The sequence below is a fragment of the Staurois parvus genome, unplaced genomic scaffold (genome assembly GCF_062004578.1).
Source record: "Staurois parvus isolate SC_StPar_1 unplaced genomic scaffold, SC_StPar_1.0 ptg000019l, whole genome shotgun sequence".
Classification (NCBI taxonomy): Eukaryota; Metazoa; Chordata; class Amphibia; order Anura; family Ranidae; genus Staurois; species Staurois parvus.
The window spans coordinates 25779075-25799694 of NW_028317815.1; the positions used below are offsets into that span (position 1 = coordinate 25779075).

General features: G+C 39.1%; 1 protein-coding gene across 6 annotated transcripts in view; it reads right to left on the bottom strand.

The window, feature by feature from the left end:
* The window catches only part of PCLO (piccolo presynaptic cytomatrix protein), a 357044-nt gene that overhangs the window by 97304 nt on the left and 239120 nt on the right, over nt 1-20620 (bottom strand). For all 6 annotated transcript variants that reach the window (XM_089685932.1, XM_089685920.1, XM_089685918.1 and 3 more), the window contains exons 5-6: nt 8278-12931; nt 5943-7921 (exon numbers count right to left, since the gene is read on the bottom strand). In XM_089685932.1, the coding sequence (XP_089542058.1) occupies nt 5943-7921; nt 8278-12931 (6633 nt within the window). The remainder of the gene's footprint in view (nt 1-5942; nt 7922-8277; nt 12932-20620) is intronic.

Here is a 20620-nt window from a genome sequence, read left to right on the forward strand (position 1 = left end):
CCCTTTGAGCCAGGCATAATATTTTATGCATTTCACCATGCCCATTTTGGGCATGCAACAAGCCACATGTTTTCTCTGTTCCAAGGTGTCCCTCTTTCCAAAGTTCCAAATTTGGGAAGTATGTGCATGTCAATGTCCTACATATGTTTTTGATGAACTATAAGAAATAACGTATCCAACTTCAGAGATTACTAAGCTTATAAATTTTCTTATCCTAAAGCCTTGTGTATTTATTTGCTCACTGAGTTGCTCATCTTAATGTATATTACATACAAACACACACACACTGTATACTAGCAACACCAATTCAATTCTTTTCACCTAGATTCAGGAGAACCTAATGCAAATAGGATATATGAACATACAATTTACCCACACAAAGGAGAATTTATCTGGTGGAGTCCATCAGTGTAACCTGAAAATTATGAGGATATATAACTAAGGTTTAAGACACAGTTTACTAATAATTTGCAGTAAATGATGACCTTTCCAATGTTGTATGGTAAAAAAAAGTATTTTCATTTAATTAAATACTATCAATACCACTCCTCATCCATAGTTATTAAATGAATAATTAAGAATAATGATTCTTGTCTATGTATAAAACATTCACTGTGGGGTGGTATTAAGCATTGGCATGGGCACCATGAATGTCTGCCATATTGTTTGTAATACAATGATCTCTTAACCTCCCTAGCGGTATGATTATGTCCATATTTCTGTGCTGAAAGCGGTACTTTTTTTGCATGGAAATATGTATTTTTTTATTGTAGACCTGTAATTTTTAGGAATAACTCACTGAAATCTGTCCGAACAAGTCTCGTAAACATTCCGGGTAGGATAAAACTTGAAACATGAAATCATAAATTATAATTTAATAAATAATCATAAAAAATAATAATATAATAATAAATTTAATTCAATAATATAATAAAACCAAAAACACTGAAATTTGAAATATAGCTCCAAGTTCACACATCGCTGAGCAAAGTCGCAGAATCGTTTTCAGTGTCTGATGACGAATTTCCCCACGAATCATTATCACTCAATTCTGCTAGTGGTTCTGATTTACTATCGCTGTTCTCTAACTGGTCTAAAACCGCTTTTGACCTAAAGGGACGCTTTTTGGACGCCATGGACTTTTCTAAGTTTCCAGGCAGAAAGAACAGTCAAAATGCAGGAAGGGCACAGGACAAAGCAGTAGGGACAAAATGTATGTGAAATGCTTTGAAACAGTAATGTTTTACTATGTCATATTCGTTTATTAGAAAATGACAGTTTCTAAAATGTTTAACTTGCCGCTGGTTCCAGCCCCCGTACGTCCCGAAAATTGCAGGGAACGAAACACGGAAGCCTGATGCCGGCATCGGCCAGAGAATGTGGCTGGGGACGCTGCAGGGGATGCATTGCGGGAGCGAAGGACAAGGTAAGCGCTGCAGCTAATCCCTGAGCAATGCCACATGGTAAGCCCGAGTGTAGTTAGGGGAAACCGCTATTGGTACTGAAATTGTACCCCGAGCCACACTCGGGAATACCGCCAGGGAGGTTAAGATAATCAACTCCATCTGATGGTCATATTGTGGTACTTTTGAAATACCTGAACAAAAAGCTGCTTTATAGCCATCATATGGAACTGGCAATCATAGGAGATAAACCATACTGCAAACAATATGGCAGACATTCATGGTGCCCATAAAAATGCTTAAAGCGGAGTTCCAGCTGAAAAAAAAAAAAAGTCAGCAGCTACAAAAACTGTAGCTGCTGACTTTTAAAATACAGCCGCTTACCTGTCCCTCAGTCCAACAGTGTCCTCAACACCGCTGGTTTCACCAGTCATCTTCTCTCCCTGGTGCTGGCATCTTTTGTGTGGACACCCAGCTGTGACAGCTTGCGGCTTTACAGCCGGGTGCCCACTGTGCATGCTCGAGAAGTGCTGCTCTCTGTGAATGGCCTGTAGTCTTCTGGGACCTGTCACGTGTCCCAGAAGACTATGGGGAGGCAGGACAACTTCCACTTCTGATCGCCTAGGCAATTGCAGCGGACGTGAGAGCAGGTATCTGTCAAATTCAGGTACCCGCTCCCCCCCGCTCCGCAAATGTGCCAATCCTTAATGGGGAGCGGGGAAAAAGCATTAAAGCGGGACTCCGCTTTTAAGACATTTACACAGCTGGCGTTTTATACATAGACCTCTAGACTTCTATGCAAGCATGGGAAAAAAAATAAGGATGGATTCCCACCTTTGCATTATATAGTGCATTGTGTTGTCATTTATTCTGAATTATACCACAAGGCACACATACAATAACATTTAAACCCAAGTTGCAAAAAATGAAATTGCAAAAAAAACCCAACAGTTTCCTGTATAAGAAAAGAGGAGTAAATAGCCACCTGACCATGACCCTGACCATGCTGACCATGTTGCCAAAGACTGCTATGTTATAAAGAAATCATCCATTGAAGTCTGCTGACAAACTGACACAGAAGTGCGGCTCTCCTGTGTTCCCTGCTGCACTTGGTGGTTCCTCCTGCCACCCTTCATGGCACTACAGAACATACTTTTATTACCCAAAACCAACAGGTACATATTTTGTAACTGATGAAACAGTGAATATATTGTACAAACTGTATTGTACAATATTGTACTGCTACCAAAATCTATTTTAAATTGAGAAGGACATATATTTACATATAATGACACATGATTTGCTTCTGCAAGGCAAAGCAACAGGCTCCATGAACTTCAGCTCTCCTCAGCTTCCCCTGCTGCTCTAAATGGCCATAGTAATGAAAGGGGGCCATTGTAATGAAAAGGGGGAAGAACTGCATAAACTCCCAGGACTCTCTACACCCCAATTCAGGGGTGGACTGACCATTTGGAAACTCGGGCACTGCCCAAGGGCCCGGGGTCAGTAGGGGGCCCCATGAGATGCCCCTGGTACCTTTTTCATAGGCTTTTTTGAGTTTGGGCAAGGACACAGGGGCCCCATGATTCCCTATTGCCCAGGGGCCCCATGAGTTGTCAGTCCGCCTCTGCCCCAATTTGACAATGCTGGATGCTAGCACAGGAAGGGGAGTGAGTCACATGCTCCCCGAACCCAAAGAGTACAGGGTGTTTCTATTCTTTCCTGCTGCCAGAGTAGGACAGTGGTGGAGTTAAGGAAATGTAAGCATGTGCAGATGGCTAGAGCACAAATTCATATTAATTTTTCAAGTGAACATGGCCATCGGGTCTAATTCTGTTACAGCCCCTGACATTAAAGACAACTTAGTAAGTTTCACTGATTTATGTTGAGTGTCATAAACTAATGCTTGTGTTTGAGCCCCTTATCAACATGGACAAAATGATAATTGGGCACAGATAGGGATTGAGGCATTATGTCCCTGGGATGAAATTCAAAACATGTATATTTTCATTTTCTACAATATTCCTTATAAGCATACAGTACATGAGGGTTAAGAAGCAAATAAAAGGATGGTAAAGGGAAGAAAACATCTTTATTTTGTATGGAATGTGTGCAGTGGTCTATACAAGTGGTAAATTGGAAGGAGAGTTTTTGTTTTTCTTTTCATTGGTAGTTTCAAACTCTGGACACTCTCTTTTAATTCCCTAGGCCACATATATGAGTTAAGCTGATTTTTAAATGTTTAAACATTGTCATTTTAAATTGAATAGCTTGTACTTACTGAAAAATAATTAGGAAACAAATTTAAGCGGAATAATTTAAGCTGACTTCTCAGTAATATCCAGCTCTGTACAGATGATGCATTATTTTCTTCACTACAAGAGACAATTAAAATCCATGGGCAGTTTGAATGGCTGTTTAGTCTGCAGTAAGTCTGGGGAACGTGGTCTGAGCAGTATACTGTATAAAATCCTAAAGTGTCATAAAATTACCAGGTCACATGACCTTATTTGTCTGTATTTTTTTATTTTAACAGTTGCAGACTAAGAGCAAGGATTGCTGCAGAGTCTCAAGATGGTATGGTGGCTTAGGGGCTTAATTAGATGGAGAGTACATAAAGCTAAATTGATACAGCTGGTGGCGCCGATTGACAGAACATTTTCCAACAGGCAGGATATATACAAGTCAACCATTCCCTGCTGAACCAGCCTGCCCATACATGTATCGAAATTCAGCCAGTCCCTGCTGAATCAGACAAATTTCAAACTATGTAAACATAACACTGGCAAGAAATTCTGTAAAAAATTGATTTGGAGTGATAGAGGAATTATATTATTGTCATTCAACTTACATGGGGCAGATACAGAGTCAGTGAAATTCTGATGCTAATAAAGAGGGTACCACTACATACCATTGGAAATGTTACCAATATTATAGTGGTAACAGAGATTGGGAGCCTTTTATATCGAGGACTAGGGCACACTGAGTAAGGTTAAGAAATGCTACATATGACAAAAAAAGTGTTGTCTAAATATACATAATTACATGTATAACTAGAAAAGCTACAATTTCTGGGGAAATTGTGTGAAGTGTTCTTGCCTCCACCAGTAGTCTACAACTGGAGTGGGCGGAGTAACTGGGTGGAGTGGCTTGAGTAACTGTTGTGTGGTTGGAGTGGCTGGAGTAACTGTGAAAAGGTTGGACTGGGCAGAGTAACTTTATGGAGTGGGCAGAGTAACTGTGTGGAGTGAGTAAAGATAGTAAACATTACATTAACCAATTGATTGATCAAATTTAAAAAAGTGCACATGGCAAGCTTGATAGAGTGAGAAATGCATTACAACTTTGAATTATTTATATAGCACATTTAATTGCAATGTTGTTGCCCAAAGTGCTTCACAGTTACTTTAAAACATACATTTATAAAAACATTAGCAGCATTATCACCTCAAATACTCTCTACTGTAGAAAACATATTTCCAAACCTTTAACCAGAAGGCGGCCAAACTGTCACAAATTCAAAATTAGATTTCAAATAGGGCAGAGAAGAGCGGTTAAAAACAAACTGCTCCAAATTGCTCACTTCACTGGCATCTTCAAATTGTTGTAGTTTTTAAGAACTATAAATCCTACAGTGAAGAGCTTTATATTGTGAGAATCACAAGACCCAGACCTACATTTTGATGCATAGTATGTCTCTGAAATATTAAAAATGAAAGCATAGTTGCAGTTTAGAAATTGCCCTTCAAATTTGAGGTGGCTAGAGTGGAGTTTCAATGAATGTCAATGGGCGGCATGACTTGCAAACAAATGGTCATACTGTGAAAACTATCAGGACTATGGCTAGCCGTGGACATTTTTAGTGGCAGCAGGGATAGCTGAACGTTTTGATATAAGATTTGTGTAGGTGGGCTTGAAAATGAGGGAGTGATGGCAGTTTAGAAATCATGTCCTGATTTTTCAGCTCACACTCTAGCTTTTGTCAGCTCCCACTCTAGTATTGAACATTCCGCCATTCATTCCTATGGGACCAATTTCACCACAAAAAAGCTGATATTTTGTGAACCATTCGGCGAAACATTCCACAAAGTAATAGCACACCAATCGGGAACAATCCGCACGTTTTGGTATATTACTGTCTATGTAGTGTAAAAACTGTGGGAGGAGTTAGGGTGGTAAATTTGGCTATAATAATAAGAATATATATGTGAGATACCAGTACGTCTTGCCATGCAAGAACACTTAATAAAATTTTGTAAGAAAATGACAAGGACCTTAAATACCTCAATTCACTAAGCTATAAATATGTTAACAGTAACATGGCTGAAAATAATAACCATTATGGCACCTAAACTAATGCTTTTTTATACTCTGCAGAGGTATATTTGAACTTTAATAGATATTGCAGTAAATGTTGGGTGATTCCAACTGTGCAACTGAGCTGACCAGTGACTGATTTAATATCAACTGCAACTGTTAGCATGGAAAAAATATATATGTTTATGTAATACATATTTAGTAAAAGAAACAAACTCTTACTGTATATCCATCTGAATACTGGAACTGTGTTCTAGCAATGTCTTCTGAGGTTGGGCTTAGAGGCTTAGGATCCGATAGGGAGCGTTGCATAACCTTTGTGCTCTTTGGGCTTGGTGGTGGAATCTGTCCATTATCCTTGTGAGTGCCAATATCATCTATTGTCTTAGAATATGGAACAAAGGCAGATTCCAGTGCCTTGCTAGGTGAAACAGGTGAAATTGGTGAATAAAGAACTTTCGGAGATTTTGGAGGGGAAGGTGTGACCTGCAGAGAGGAATCAGCCCTAAGATGTGAGGAGTAGCCTATTTCTAATGGAGTTGGACGTCTTTTATCTCTTTGTGATACATCAGCCATATACTGGGAACTTTGTCCATCTGAATCTGTTTCAGTTTGGCAACCCAGACTTTCTCCTTTGTAACTCTTTTCTGGAGCAGAAATATGTTTAACTATTTCAACTTTTGAATCAACTTTTGCTCTTATAGAAGGTGTTCTTATTGTTCCCAGTGGCTCTGTTTGTACTGAAGTCTCAGAAACTGTTTGTATAGCAATGCTAGATACTTTGGAAAATGATCTAGATTTATCACCATCAGGGGTTCCATCAGGATATTTTCCAGCACGGGATTTTCTTCTCTGTCTTGCAGGTATCTCCCAATCATCTTGGTCCTCATCATCAGTTTGCACACTTGTATCAACTCCCTTTTTGGACCTTCTTCTTCTTCCTGTATATCTGTTTTCAGCTGCATCCTCATCATCCGTTTGTACTCCACTATCTACAATCAGTTTGTAAGATCGGGGTTCTTCTTGTATAGCACCATCTAATTCATCGTACATACCACTTAGTCTTGGCATTGAACTTCTCTTCTTTAGCTGCCTTTCCTCATTAATCTCTGCATCTTTTAAAGACATTTCTGAAACAGAACTGAATATACCTGGCCTTTGAACATACTGTGTAACACCATCTGATTGTACAGTATACCATGCTTCACTTGGAGCAACCTCGATGCCTGCAACTGCTGTTGATGTAGTTGCTATATGATCAACAGTCCAGAACTGTCCTTCCTCTGGTGCTGTATACTGACCTTCCAAAATCACTTGCTCAGAGGTGGTTTGAGGAGGAGCACTATCAGGATCATAGTTGAACTGGTACAACTGGCGCAATTTTTGTTCCTCTAACTGCTGGTGAAGTTGCTGCTGAAGTTGCTGAATCTGTTCAAGATGTAGCTGTTGCTGAGCTAATGTCTCCTGTCTCATCATAAATTGAGCCTGCCTTTCCTCCTCCTGTTGATATAACAGGTGTTGCTTCATGGACTGTAGTTCCTCAAGTTTTTGCTGTACCATTAAAGTTTCTTGTTCTCTGAACCTTTGTATTTCTTGACGTTCCCATTCCAATTCCTCAGCTAGTCTCTGCTGTTTTAGTTTCTCCAGCTCTAAGAGCTCACGCTGCAGGTGAAGGTTCTGTTGTTTGCCATCCTCAGATGATATCATAAAGGATGACTCATCTTCAGTCAATTCAGAGTAGGTTTCTGATTCTGATGTCAAAAGTGAGACTAGATCAGCTTGTGTGCTTGCTGCATCAACAGGAAACGTTTGTAAACTAGTTTCAACCACTGACATTACATCAGTCACATCTCCAGTTGCTGAAGTAAAAATACTGTACGTCCTGGGCAGTGGCTGAGTCTGGCTCAAGCTTGAAGTTATTGCATCACTGGTAATGAAGCTGGATAAGTCTTTTGCTGTTGTACTGAAAATAGAACCAGGTTGTGTGGTAATGGCAAATGTTGAGGGCACTGGACTGGCAACTGATGAATAGACAACCCCGTTAGAAGACCTTAAGACACTTCCCATACCATATGGTGGAACTATAGAAGGAGACATTCGTGCTTGTGAATACTGGGGTGCACTTATTCCAAGGCCAGAAATAACTTGTCTTGTCTCTGGATATGTACCTGACGTCTTGGTTTGGTATTCCAAAGCCTCACCTGAAATTACAGGGTATAGTTACAGTCCATTTCCTATAAACATTTATGTCTAGTGGTTCGAAAAGCCATCCAGTCTTGATGAAATAAATGGATAAAATTGCATGCAAATCTCCAAGGATCATGATTTACTTGGACAAGAAGCAAAATCATATTTGGAACATGCAGGCACATGCATGAGCCTGTGAGCAAAACATATACATAAAATGGAAAATAAAATACACCAGTACTCAAAAATACGTTGCCACAATGTTGCAAAAAAAAATGACAAAAAATAAAATAAAATTGCTATCCGGACATGAGATGAGGAACACCATAATCACATTTTAAGGAAAGATTTGCTGGCACATCATACTGACCTGAAGTCACTTTCCCAGAAGTAAGGTCTACAGCAACATCAGCTAATCCAACAGGATAATCAAAAGTATTTTTGCTTTTGTACAAAAAGAGTCCAGCTTCAGCTAAATTTGTGTCAGACATAGAGGGTTTCATGCCCCCAATGCCCCTAAATCCTGAAACCCCAGAACGATCATATTGATAATGGTCATCTCTGTAGCCAAATCGGTCTTCTGGTAAAGTTGTGGTTGATTGTTGAGATATGCAACTTCTTCCAAAAGGTAAGTTATATACAACATCACAACAGACTGCTCTTTTGCCTGCAGTTAAGTCCACAGGTTTATCATCATCCTCAACTATTTCAGTTACAACTGCTGATGTTGTATCATCCATAGTTACCATTGTTCTAAGGGATTTTGTTGTGCTAAGATCAACTACACCACTATCTACTGATTCTTGAGATGTGGATATATCAATACAGCCATCTGTTACACTACCTGAGGAAACTGAGAAGGGTTTTGTCACTGAATGTGCTGGAACCCCCATGGATAAATTTATTGGCACTTCTGTTTCCACAGGAAATCCTACATATTCTTCTTCAAATTGTCTAGCAGTTGTCAGTTGCAAAGGTTCTTTCATCGAATTCCCTAAATCAACAAGGCTCTCTAAACTTGATGTGTAACTTACAGTTGTTGCACATGTCATCACAGTAACAGATTCAGTAACCAGTATAACAGAAGAAATAACAGGTGATGCAGTGCTAAGGTTTACGATAGCGGGTTGGACAGTGCTCATTGGCCGACTGAGAGCCCCATGGGCTGAAGATTGGCGCTTTCCATCTAGTGCAGAAGAAGAGAGATCCATGCAACTATCAGTCTCAACATCTGTGCTTTTGTAATCTACCTTGGTCAAGGTGCGTAAATCCATTACATCACTAGATCCATTAACTTTTTTAATATGGGTTAACTGAGTGTCCTCTGTCATTGGTTTTTCAGTATAAATAGTTCTTGGAATGCTAGGGAATTCGGAAAGTTTGCTTTGAGGTATTGAGGGAGCAGATTTGCTCATTTCTTTTATTATTATTTCAGGAGAGCTGCGAAGCACATCTGATTGCTGGGATACTGGTACCATCTCACTTCTAGTAAAAGGTATAGTAGAGAACACAGTTTCTGTAGTTTGTGGAATTTTTTCATTTACTGATGCTTGCAGAGGCCAGCATGTTGTTGTTTGAATGATATCACTGTCAGTTGGGGTACCCGGTTCAGATGGCAATGTTATAACAACATAGGTTTCCTGTGAGGGTTTGGTTAGTCTTGGTGAGGATTTATTAGAATGAGGGGAAAGAGGAGATGTAGGAGATGGCAACGCATAATCTGTGGTTGCAACCAAGTTTAAAGTTAAAGGTGTGGCAGAAGAAAGTGCTGGTGTTTTTTGTTGTGCTTGTGCTTTCTTATGCATAGGAATCTGGGGTTCAGAATGCACAGGTTTTGTTACTTTTTGAGGCTTAGATGTTTCCACTGACCTATGACTGAAGACTAACCCAGCTGGAATTGATGATGGCTTTGGAGGAACTGGTGGGGGTGCAGCATGAGATTTGGCCAGACATGCAGAATTGCTTGCTAGCTCTGTGCTACGCACACTTGTAGAAGTTTTTGTTGTTGCTGCTGTAGATGGAATTTTAGGTGCAGGCCTCTTTTTTGAATACACTGATGGCTTAGGTTGAGTTGCTGGAGGTAATGGTGGTGGTGGTGGGGGAGGAGGAGAAGGAGTAGGAGAATCAGTAGGGGTGTTTCCAAACAAAGACTTTACTTTTGATGTGACAGAAGGAACTGTTGATATTACTGATGGTAGTTTGGGTGCTGTGGTTATTGTATTAGTAACTGCTGTGGAAGTCACTGTGTGCTTGGTTGACACTGTGCATTCAGTAGTTATTTTAACATCTTTTTTTACTGAAGTGGTGTGAGAAACCGCACTGTCTTTTGTATATGCTTTGCTTTTTGCTTCACATTTGTCATCATCCAGGGAAATTTGCTCAGTTTTGACATCTTTGAGCTGAGAAATATCAGGTACTGAAATAATAATGTGATCTAAAATAGATTTTTCAATGTCCTGGGGTTGTATTTCAGTCTGAGTAAGTGAAGAGTCAATTTCTGATTCAGAATTTGCCTTAGTTTGAAGGCTGGCATTTGCTGACACACTTTCACTAAAATTAACTTGGCCATTCACAAATATTTCAGTACTTTCCGAAGCAACATTTTCAGAAGCTTTTTCTGTAGCATAGTCAATGATCATATCATCCTCAAGTTCTGCTGTAAAGTGCTGTGTTATTTTAACATCTGGAATAGAGATTGCATTAAGGGAGGAAGATTCCACTGAAGCAGAAGAACAAATACTTTCTGTTTTTTCTATATCTACTGATACAGAAGATGCTATATCAACTGTAACACTAAAGTCATTTATAGGCTGTGTTGGGCTAGATCCTGGTGTTAGCTGTACATTTTGGCAGCTGATAAGGTCATATAAACCTGAAATGGCATCACTGGGTGCGCTTTCTTCAGTATTATCCAAATTAATAATCTCATGACTTTCTGGAACAATGTAGGAACTTGAAACTATATCTTCTTGAGGCACAATAGTATGAAATGTTTCTGTTGTAAAACATTCATCTTGTACATTTGCAATGGTCTGAACAACATTTCTGCAAATGTCACCTGCAGAACCATTTTTCAGTTCTTTTACTCGATATTCCTGATCCTGAGCACATAGTATATTGGAATCTAAACTTTCATCATAATTTTCTTCAACTAATGACTCATAGATATAATCTTCAATCAACATGCCCCCATATAATGGTTCTTTTTCAAAGACTTCCTCTGTTTCCTTTTCCTTCTGGTACAGTTTAGCTTTATACAAAATTTCTTCATATGCTTCCTCAGCACTTTTTAGAGCTTGCTGGCCATTTTTGCTTTCTGATATAGCAACAGTAGTTACATCTGTAGGAGAATATAATGATACCGAAGTAGGCAGCTTGTATACTTTCTGAACTTCTATTATCTTTTCTGGACTTATTTCAAAACCCTCTGGCTCTGATTCAATACTAGGGGAATACTCAGAGCATGATGACCTATGGAGTTCTTCCATCTCAGCTGCTTGACGTAATTCTTCAGTTGGAGAAGCATCTTCAATAGGGGAAAGGTTACTTGGAGGTGTCTTTGGTCTCTCTCTTCTACGTTGTGCCCTTAGTTCATCTTTATCTTTTTTGGATTTTTTACTAGAGCTTTTTCTTTGTTGTTGTTCTATTTCTCTTTGCTTTTCTTGCTCCTTTAAAAGCTCTTCCTCTTCTCTTAGTTCTTCCTCTTCTGAAGAGTCTTCAATAGTTGGAAGAACAGGCCCATGGGATCGGTGTCTAGCTTTTCTGTGCTGTTTGCTTTCTCCTGACATTTTCTTATGACTTGGACTACTATCACTGTCTTCATCTAGTGATGACACTGATGTAGGAGATGTGCCTGGAGTGAAACTTGAAGCATGGAGACTTGAAGATCTTTCTTCACGTGACCTGTCCTCTGGAGAATCTGTTAAACTTTCCATTTCCAGTTCTGGCTCCTCATCATAATACAGTACAGTAGACTGTTTAACAGAGTCTTCAGAGTAAGTATTAGAAATGGTGCTATTTAGTTCAATAGTTTTAAATCTGCGAAGGCCTCCACCTCCACTGACTGAAAGTTCTTCACTTTCTTGACTCTTAGTTTCTCTAAATTTTGGCTCTGGACTCTCATCATATGTTTCTTCATCTTCATCCTCTTCATCATCATCATCATGCCATGAGTGACGGCGTACTCCATCCTCATCGTAACCTGTACTAATTTTCTTTGTTAACCGTTTGGACTTTGTAGTTACTGTTTTTGCTTTATTTTCTTTTTTCTGATTTTCATTAACACCTATTTCTTTCAGTTTTGTTCTTATAAACTCATCATCCTCAGATCCCGAAGCATCCTCATCAGCACTCATTTCAATTATTTGTTTACGGATGAAGTCTTCATCATCTCCAGATCCTTGACTGTCATCATGTTTAAAATCATCACTACTTGATGATCCATTGCTAGTTCTTCTTTTTCTTTGTGGAACAGGTGAGTTTTCACTTTCACTGCTGTCATCTAGGGAATCGCGACGTCTGTGGGTAGTAAGATCTTTTCCTGAACTTACACCATCTTTTTGAAACTTCCTCGAAGCCAGATTTCTTTTACCATTGTCTTTCACTGTTGCCTCATCTTCCTGAATCTCTTCAAGTTCTTCTTCTTCTGAGCTGTAGGATTCTGGAGTGATTGGTAATATCTTTGTTTTAGGTCTGTCATGGGTCTGTCCAGCATATTTTCCATATAAATCAATGCCTTTTTTATTTTTCTCATCAGTGAGAACACTTGTTTGAGCTTCTAGAATTGATAAAACAGTGCTTTCTAACTTGGCTAAATCTGATGGACTTGAGGGGCTAATCTCCTGTGAAAATATCTCCTTTTTTGTTTGTTCTTTATTCAAATCTTTTTCATCACTTGGAATTAGACTTGGTATTTCTCCAAGTGAACCAGATATGCCATCTGATGAATATCCTGTATCACTTAAGCCTTGTGGGCTTTTCTGTTGTTGAGAATTTGAGGTGTCTGATTTATCATCTTCCTTTTCCTAAAAAACAAACAGAAAAATGAACGTTTCCATGAACCAAGAAATAGAGTATATTGAAAAACACAAACTTTTTAATTAATCTGACCATTTGATAATGTTGACCATTTGATAATGTTGACACAAAAGAGCTGTTTTAATAAAGATACCTAGTTAAATTTGTAAGGGAATCTTCACTTTACCAGTGAATGTTCCTTTAGCTTAGCAAATGGGGCAAAGCTCTGCTAACTTACATCATTCAAATATGTCAAGCACAATTACTGTTCGTTTTTAGTTCCCTTGCATGTTATTGGGTATTCTTTGCGAATTAAATTCTCACTACATTCACTGAGCCAAGAAAAAAATCTCTTGCAAACTGAACAGCATATTTACCTTTAATAAATCAACCCCATACAATTCACCAATATATATCATATAATGCAGAACCCCAGAAAACATTTTTGGTGGAAGGGGCATAAAAGAGACATGAATTAGATCAGTGCCCTTGTTTCCATGAACAATGTTTACAGTACATAATTTTTCTCAAACTTGACAGCTAGTTTCTAATGCTCGGAACAAGTTGAGGGGCAGGAAGAAGTGCATGTGAAGGTTCTCAGCTCAAGACACTGCTAGATTTTAATAATGGGAGAGCAGGGTTAAGGCTGGTCACAGATAGGCCAGTTCTGGTAAGAATCAATGAAGATTTGTCAAATATTCTTTGAATATTCAAAAGGATAGTCAATAAACACAAATGACATAGATCCACGTTAAGTACATAAACAATCAATGAGGACAGATAAAATGGGACATATCGGTCAAAATGATTTTACTGGAAAATCATTCTCCACGGAAAATTGTTTTCAAGAAATGTAATAAGTACTAACATTTATTTAACATGTTTAGCACACAGGACAATTACAATGTAAAATAAATTTGCTAGTGTGAAAAGCAGAAATGATAAGAAAAAGTGGCTAATTCATCTTAACGTGTACAGTCTACATAAAATAATTGTCAACATAAAAGATTCTCAGACTAGAGGGGTTATTCACTCAAGAACTAACATTTAAGCACAAGAACATTATAATGAATACGTATTTATTTAAAGCCCAACTTCAGCCAAAATGTTAGTTTTTGATAATGTTGAAACGTTTTTTTGAATTGCTGTTTCTACCCTAATTCAGGATATTTCAACTCACTTACTGTTGTGTGGACAAGGAGTTGGAGGGACAGGAAATCTCTCCAATTGGGAAGGCTGTTTTAAAGGACCCCATAATTAGAAAAAGTTAAAGGACCCCATAATTACAAAAGACGTAATAATAACAAAAATATTTTTCTACCCAAGAAAACTATCGACAGGTATGTTTAGTTAATAATTAAATACGGTGCATGGGCTGTAAAACTGGTATACCAAGTAGATAAGGATAAATTACACTAGTGATTCTCTTTCTTTCTTTCTTTCTTTCTTTCTTATAGAATTAATAAGTTAGGTAAATACATTTTCTTTGTAACATATGTATTATAGCAATTCTAGTAGTTACAAAGCATGTTGCCTTTCTCTTGATAATCACCCTCTTTTTATACTCAGAACATATTACATGCATTAAGGAAATATATTTTGCAGTTTATGTTTTCATATGACTCTGCTTGTGAAGGAAGGTATTACCAAACTGTGTGTTGTTTGTGTATACAAAGACAAAGGGTATATATAGGAGAACAGGTATACATCACAGTCTTATTGAACATTTGTCTATTTCTTTGCAATTATATGATACCACATAAAATGACAGTGTTTTGATTTTTGAGTGTAAAACACTCTCAGCCAATGCAGCCAGTCTGCACAGAGCCAGGGTCTGCAAATCACTCACAGGAACAGATATGATATCTGAAAAGCAGATAGTTCTTCAAACCAGGAAGCCCAGAAACTGTGTTTTTGTCAGTGGACTTATTCCAATCAGCAAGATTTATATAATATATAATCTATCTATCTATCTGTGGCAAAAAATTATTTGATGAGTGGCATCTGGTCATGCTCATCAATGAGGACCAGACCAAAACAGAAAAAATGACACACATTGATTATTGCACCAATGTGAGCTTTATTACAATATTAATTAATGTAATTAAATAGTTGTGGCAAACGTTTCAAGCATAACTCTCATTATTAGACCAATAGTTCAAAACTGCTCAATAAATTATATCAATAAATATAGGCCATGAATAACTTTCACAGTGATGCTGCACAAACCAGACTAGACTTTATCAATCCTAGATCTTCAAATTGCTTATCCTTGTTTGGATATGATAAAATTGGTAAATCATATCTGCCAATGGAAATGAAAACTGTCTTTGAAAAACAGCTGTCTTGAAATAAACAAATAACTATGGGCAATTTACTAAAACTGGAGAATGCAAAATCTGGTGCAGCTGTGCATAGAAACCAATCAGCTTCCAATCAGCTTAATTAAACAAAATGACATTAGAAGCTGGTTGGCTACCATGCACAGCTGCACCAGATTTTGCACTCTTCAGTTTTAGTAAATCAACCCCTATGTCTTGAAGCAAACCACTTATGTGATTAAGGCCCCGTATACACGATGAGAGTATCAGAAGAATGATAGTCGGTTGTTTGGTTTTTTTTTGCATGTTAGTCTCATATCGAAAGTAAAGAGGTTACTAAAATTACAAAAATTCTTATACAACAGAATACAAATTAAAAAGTGATGTAATGTATTGTATTGTATTTCTATTTTTGGACAAAAACTAATTAAGACTGATTAAACAAAAATCCTACGATCTGGTACTGAACGAGAAAAATTTTCAAGCTTGTCCCTTCGAATAATTTCAGACAAGGGCTGTGTACTAACAATCAGATTATCGGATGATTGTTTCAAAAGCGATATTTTTCGTACAATTTTCTGATCGTGTGTACTAGGTCTAATTAAAACAGGACACATACTAGTAAATAGGTTTAGCATTATAAACCCTTAAACATGGGCAAGCAGACTGGAAAAATTGCTATTGCCATCAGAGCTTTGTTATACAGGTGTTGTTTTCTTTTGTACTACTTGAAACGTAATTAAAAGAATGAAAAAAAAAGCAGAAAACAACAAACCAACTAAACACAGAACTTAAGTATAAGTATTGTGTTGCTAAAAACAAAAGTCAGCCTGTAAAAAAATTATAATTACAAGTCCCAGCACTGGTGACTCCAGTTGTACTCTTTTGCAGAGCTACAATCACCAAAGATTTTTGGATCAGACAGCTCTTGGTGTGTTGGATGCCTACATCTCCCTGCTGCATGCTGTGGTTTCTACCGCTGGCCTCTGCATCAATGGCTCAGCTGTAAGAACACAGTAGTTGCACAGTAGCTGATGGATGGGCCACAGCATGCAGAGGGGAGACAGCCAGAAAAGTCAGATGCTAAAGAATCATTGGAAGGTACAGCTTTACATGACAGAAAAGGATTGAGTCACCAGTGGAGGAACAAGTATTATTAAACTTCTACAATTTGTAACCCATTAACCAGATCGTTAATGCTGTTTTATAAAAGAACAGCAGATCAGCATATAAACAGTGAGAGGTAGGGCAGTGGGGTATTTTTTTTCTATTTCAGTATTTTTATTAAATAAGTTTTTGTTTTTATAATACAACAAGCTCATTATATGCTCATGCAGGGGCAGAGCAGAACAATAGCATACATAAGCAGATACAAACCAGCAGGGTGTATTAGCCAAACAAAGGAACGTCCAATGACAACAAGGAGGGATGGCAAAAAGCTGAACCAAATAGTAGCAGCAGCAATCCATCATATTACCGAAAAAAAAAAAACCAGGAGGAAAAACCCCTACTGAGAAGTATCAGCTCAGAACATACGGGAAAAAAACCCAAACTGATAAAAAAAAGAAAATATACGAACATAGAAAGAAATAAGAAAGGAAGAAAGATTCAGGGAAAAAACATTGAAGAAAGGAAGACTAGAAGAGTCACAGATCCAGGGCTAGCACAGGCAACGACTATAAGAGGCCATAGCTAGTAGGAGGCAGGGACGGCAGGGAATAATTCATCTAAGGTTCCCAAACCTTAAAGAATCTCAGATGAGAATCGTGAAGAGTGCTAGACATCTGTTCATTGATCAGCATAGCATTCATCCGGGTCTTCACCCCCTGGAAGACAACCGAAGGGGTTCTTCAAGCTTGAGCTATAGCACGTTTGGCCAAAATGAATAGGTAGGATGCCAATTTCTGCTAGACAGACCCAAAATTGGGCAATGCAGGAAGGCCACTCTTGAATCCTTATGGATCGTAATATGAAATAACATTTGCAGTGAACCAAAAACCCTAGACCAGAAGCCTATCAATCGCGGGCACAACCACCAGATGTGCAAGATGTCCCCATGTAGACCACAGTTCTGGAAACACCTATCTCTGCCAGTCAGATTAAAGTGAGCAGTCCGAGTCGGGACCCAGTACTACCGCAGGAGAACTTTGTAGGCTGCCTCAAGAGTGACTGTATTGAAGGAATATTTCACCACCATCCCCCAGGCCTTATGCCAATTCTCCACTGCAATTGAGAAACCTAGATCTTGTTCCCATTGAGAGATATAAGGCAGGGGTGGTGAGGAGGACCTACTGTTAGGAGAGGCATAAATCACAGAAATGAGAATAGAAAAGATGATATCAAATTACCCGAATATTTAACAGAATCTCAGGTTCGTAAACTGTGAAGCATGATAGGGCTCAGGTCCAGAGGGTGCAACTTAGGCGGTAGCCAAAGCAATGTAGTTAAGGAAAGCGGAGCACAGTTGGGTAATTCCAAGAGTACCCATGACGGGATATCCGTTGTGGCATGAAGCATGGACAACTGGGAAATTTGAGCCGCCAAGTAGTATCTAGAAACATGTAGGACTCCCAAACCTCCCTGTAGTCTATGAGTACAAAGAGTGGATCTTCGGCAAGATAATCATCTTGACAACATGTATCCGACCAATCCATGATAAAGAAGGAAACTGCCAAGAATGAAGCAGGGAAGTAACAGATCGGAGTAAGGGGTAATAATTAGCTGAAAATAAGGCAGAGTAGGAGGTAGTAAGTGTAACACCAAGATAAGCCAGGGAATGGGATGCCCAACGGTAGGGAAATTGTGTTTGCAACCATTCAACCAGGTCGGCAGGGAGCATAATATTCAATGCCGTGGTTTTAGACAAATTGCTGCTAAGGCCAGATACAGCTGAAAAATGGTCCACTAAGACCTGGAGATTGGGGAGAGTGATGAAAGGATTGGTTAAAACCAAGAGAGCATCAACTTAAGCATACATTTTGGCCTTGTATTAAGTGCCGGCATAGGGGACACCAGAAATATCCGGTGATTTTGAATGGCTGCAGCTAGAGGTTCGAGAGTGAGAACAAAAAGAGCAGGTGATAGTGGGCATCCCTGTCTCATGCCCCTGAAAATGGCGAAATATGAGGAAAAAAAGTCTGCATATTTGACAGAGGCCGAGGAATACTAATATAAAACTGAGAATGCATCACAAAACCCCCATCTAGACAGTGTATATGTCAAATACTCCAAAGAAAGTGAATCTAAAGCTTTATAAATGTCCAGGGATAAAAGAAACCCCGGTATCCTGTGGTGATGTAAGATATGAATGAGATGGATGACTTTACGTATGTTATCAGCAGCTTGTCGCCCCGGTGTGAACCCAACTTGATCTCTGTGGATAAGTGAGAGTAGATACTTATTAATTCGGGTGAAAAGAAACCTTTCCCAGAATTTTTAAGTCGACATTTAGCAGCGAGATCAGTCTGAAATCTTGCTTTTCAAAGGCATCTTCAGACTTTTTAGGGATCATAGTAATATGTGCCTGAAGAGACCCCAAAGAAAGCCAGGAACCCTGCTTCAAAAAATTAAAAAAGGCCGCCAAGTGAGGAACTAGAACGGTGGCAAATTTTTTATAGTAGAGCCCAACAAATCCACAAATCTATGTGTAATCTTCACAGGGTCCGAGGTAAGGCCACCGCCCCTCACACAGAGTTGAACAGATTTATACGTGCGACCCATCGAATTAAGTTTCTTGGCCAACATCATCCCCGGTTTATTGGCACATGTATAAAATCTATGTCTGGCCCAATGCAAGGCTGTGTAGTTGAAAGAAGATCAAGTTCAACAGCCACAGTATCTTGAGCTTTCCTATTGGCCGTTGTCGGGCAGGCTTTCCAGGTAGAGTCTACCACGGCCAATCGCAAGGTCAGTTCCAACATCCTCTTCTCTCTGGCACGTTTCCTGGATGAAGCAATCTGAATCAGGTGACCCCTAATGGTGGCTTTGTGAGCCTCCCACAGAGAGACGGCCGAGGATACAGAACCCACATTTTTCGTAAAATAGGATTGAATGTGCGCAAGAACCTGGGAGCAAGAAGCCTGAGTGGTGAGCAGGGATTCATTGAGTCTCCACAGAAAAGAGGGCCAAGCCATACCAGAAAGACAGTGAGAAAACCAATGGGTCATGATCAGACCAGGGTGAGGTTGCAATGACAATCTTCTGAATTAAAGATAACTGTTGGAAGGAAATGAAGACATGATCTATTCTACAAAAGCTCAGGTGTGGAGCCGAATAAAAAGTGTATTCCCGCATATCACGCAATTTAGATTCCTGGGAAAGGTCGTGATAGGGGTCCCTCCTGTCGGGTAACGGCGATCGACAGAGAAATTAAGAGCAACATTCGAATCACCCAGCAATAAGAGAATACCACGCTGATGGTGCAAAATCACCTTCAGCAAATGAGAAAAAAATTTATGTTGAAATCTATTTGGCACGTAATAACCCACCAGGGTCACCTCTTGGTAGTGGCAGGGGCAGACTGACCATTTGGAAACTCTGGAACTACCCGAGTCAGTAGAGGGCCCCATGAGATGCTCCTGGTACCTTTTTTATAGGCTTTTTTGAGTTTGGGCAAGGACACAGGGGCCCCATGATCCCCTATTGCCCGGGGTCCCATGAGTTGTCAGTCTGCCCCTGGGTAGTGGGGTATTTTTTTTAACCCTTTCATTCCCCCCACTCCTTCCTTGTACATCTTATCTCCATCCTGTCTCCAGTGGTCTGTATGTCAACCTGTTACTCCCTTATCTACACATCAGAACATTAATGATCCATGCACATTAGGTGCAGAAAAAATGCCAGAACAAAAAGTGGCATAAAAATGCATAAAAGTGGCATATTGCGCAAGAGTTTATGATAGTTTACGGGCATTTGCTTTTGTAAGTGTTTTTATTGTTTCAAAACACTCCCTTCTGCTCATTTTTCAATGTATACTTGAAAACACTGAACACTCCTAAACGCTAGTTTATGTGCATTTATGAGTGTCAAGCATTTTTTATGCCTAAAAGCTCCTCTCAAAAATCCCCTTGTGATTTTTTTTTTCAGAATGAACACGTTCCTCTGCAAATATGCCTCTAAAAGCTCTAATGTGCATGGACACATAGGCTAACATAGAGTTGCTTTTACCGACAAAAAAAATGCAAAATGCTTGTACCATTTTTATGCCCAGTGTGCATGTAATCTAACCCCTTCATCTCCATTCCCCCACTGTCTATGACCTTGACATTAACCCATTTTAACTTCTGCCCCCTTTATGTATAAACTGTGTATTATGTTGCTGTAGGTAGTGCATCTTTACCAAGCTCCATGTTTTAACCTCCTCAGTGTAAGCATATTTTT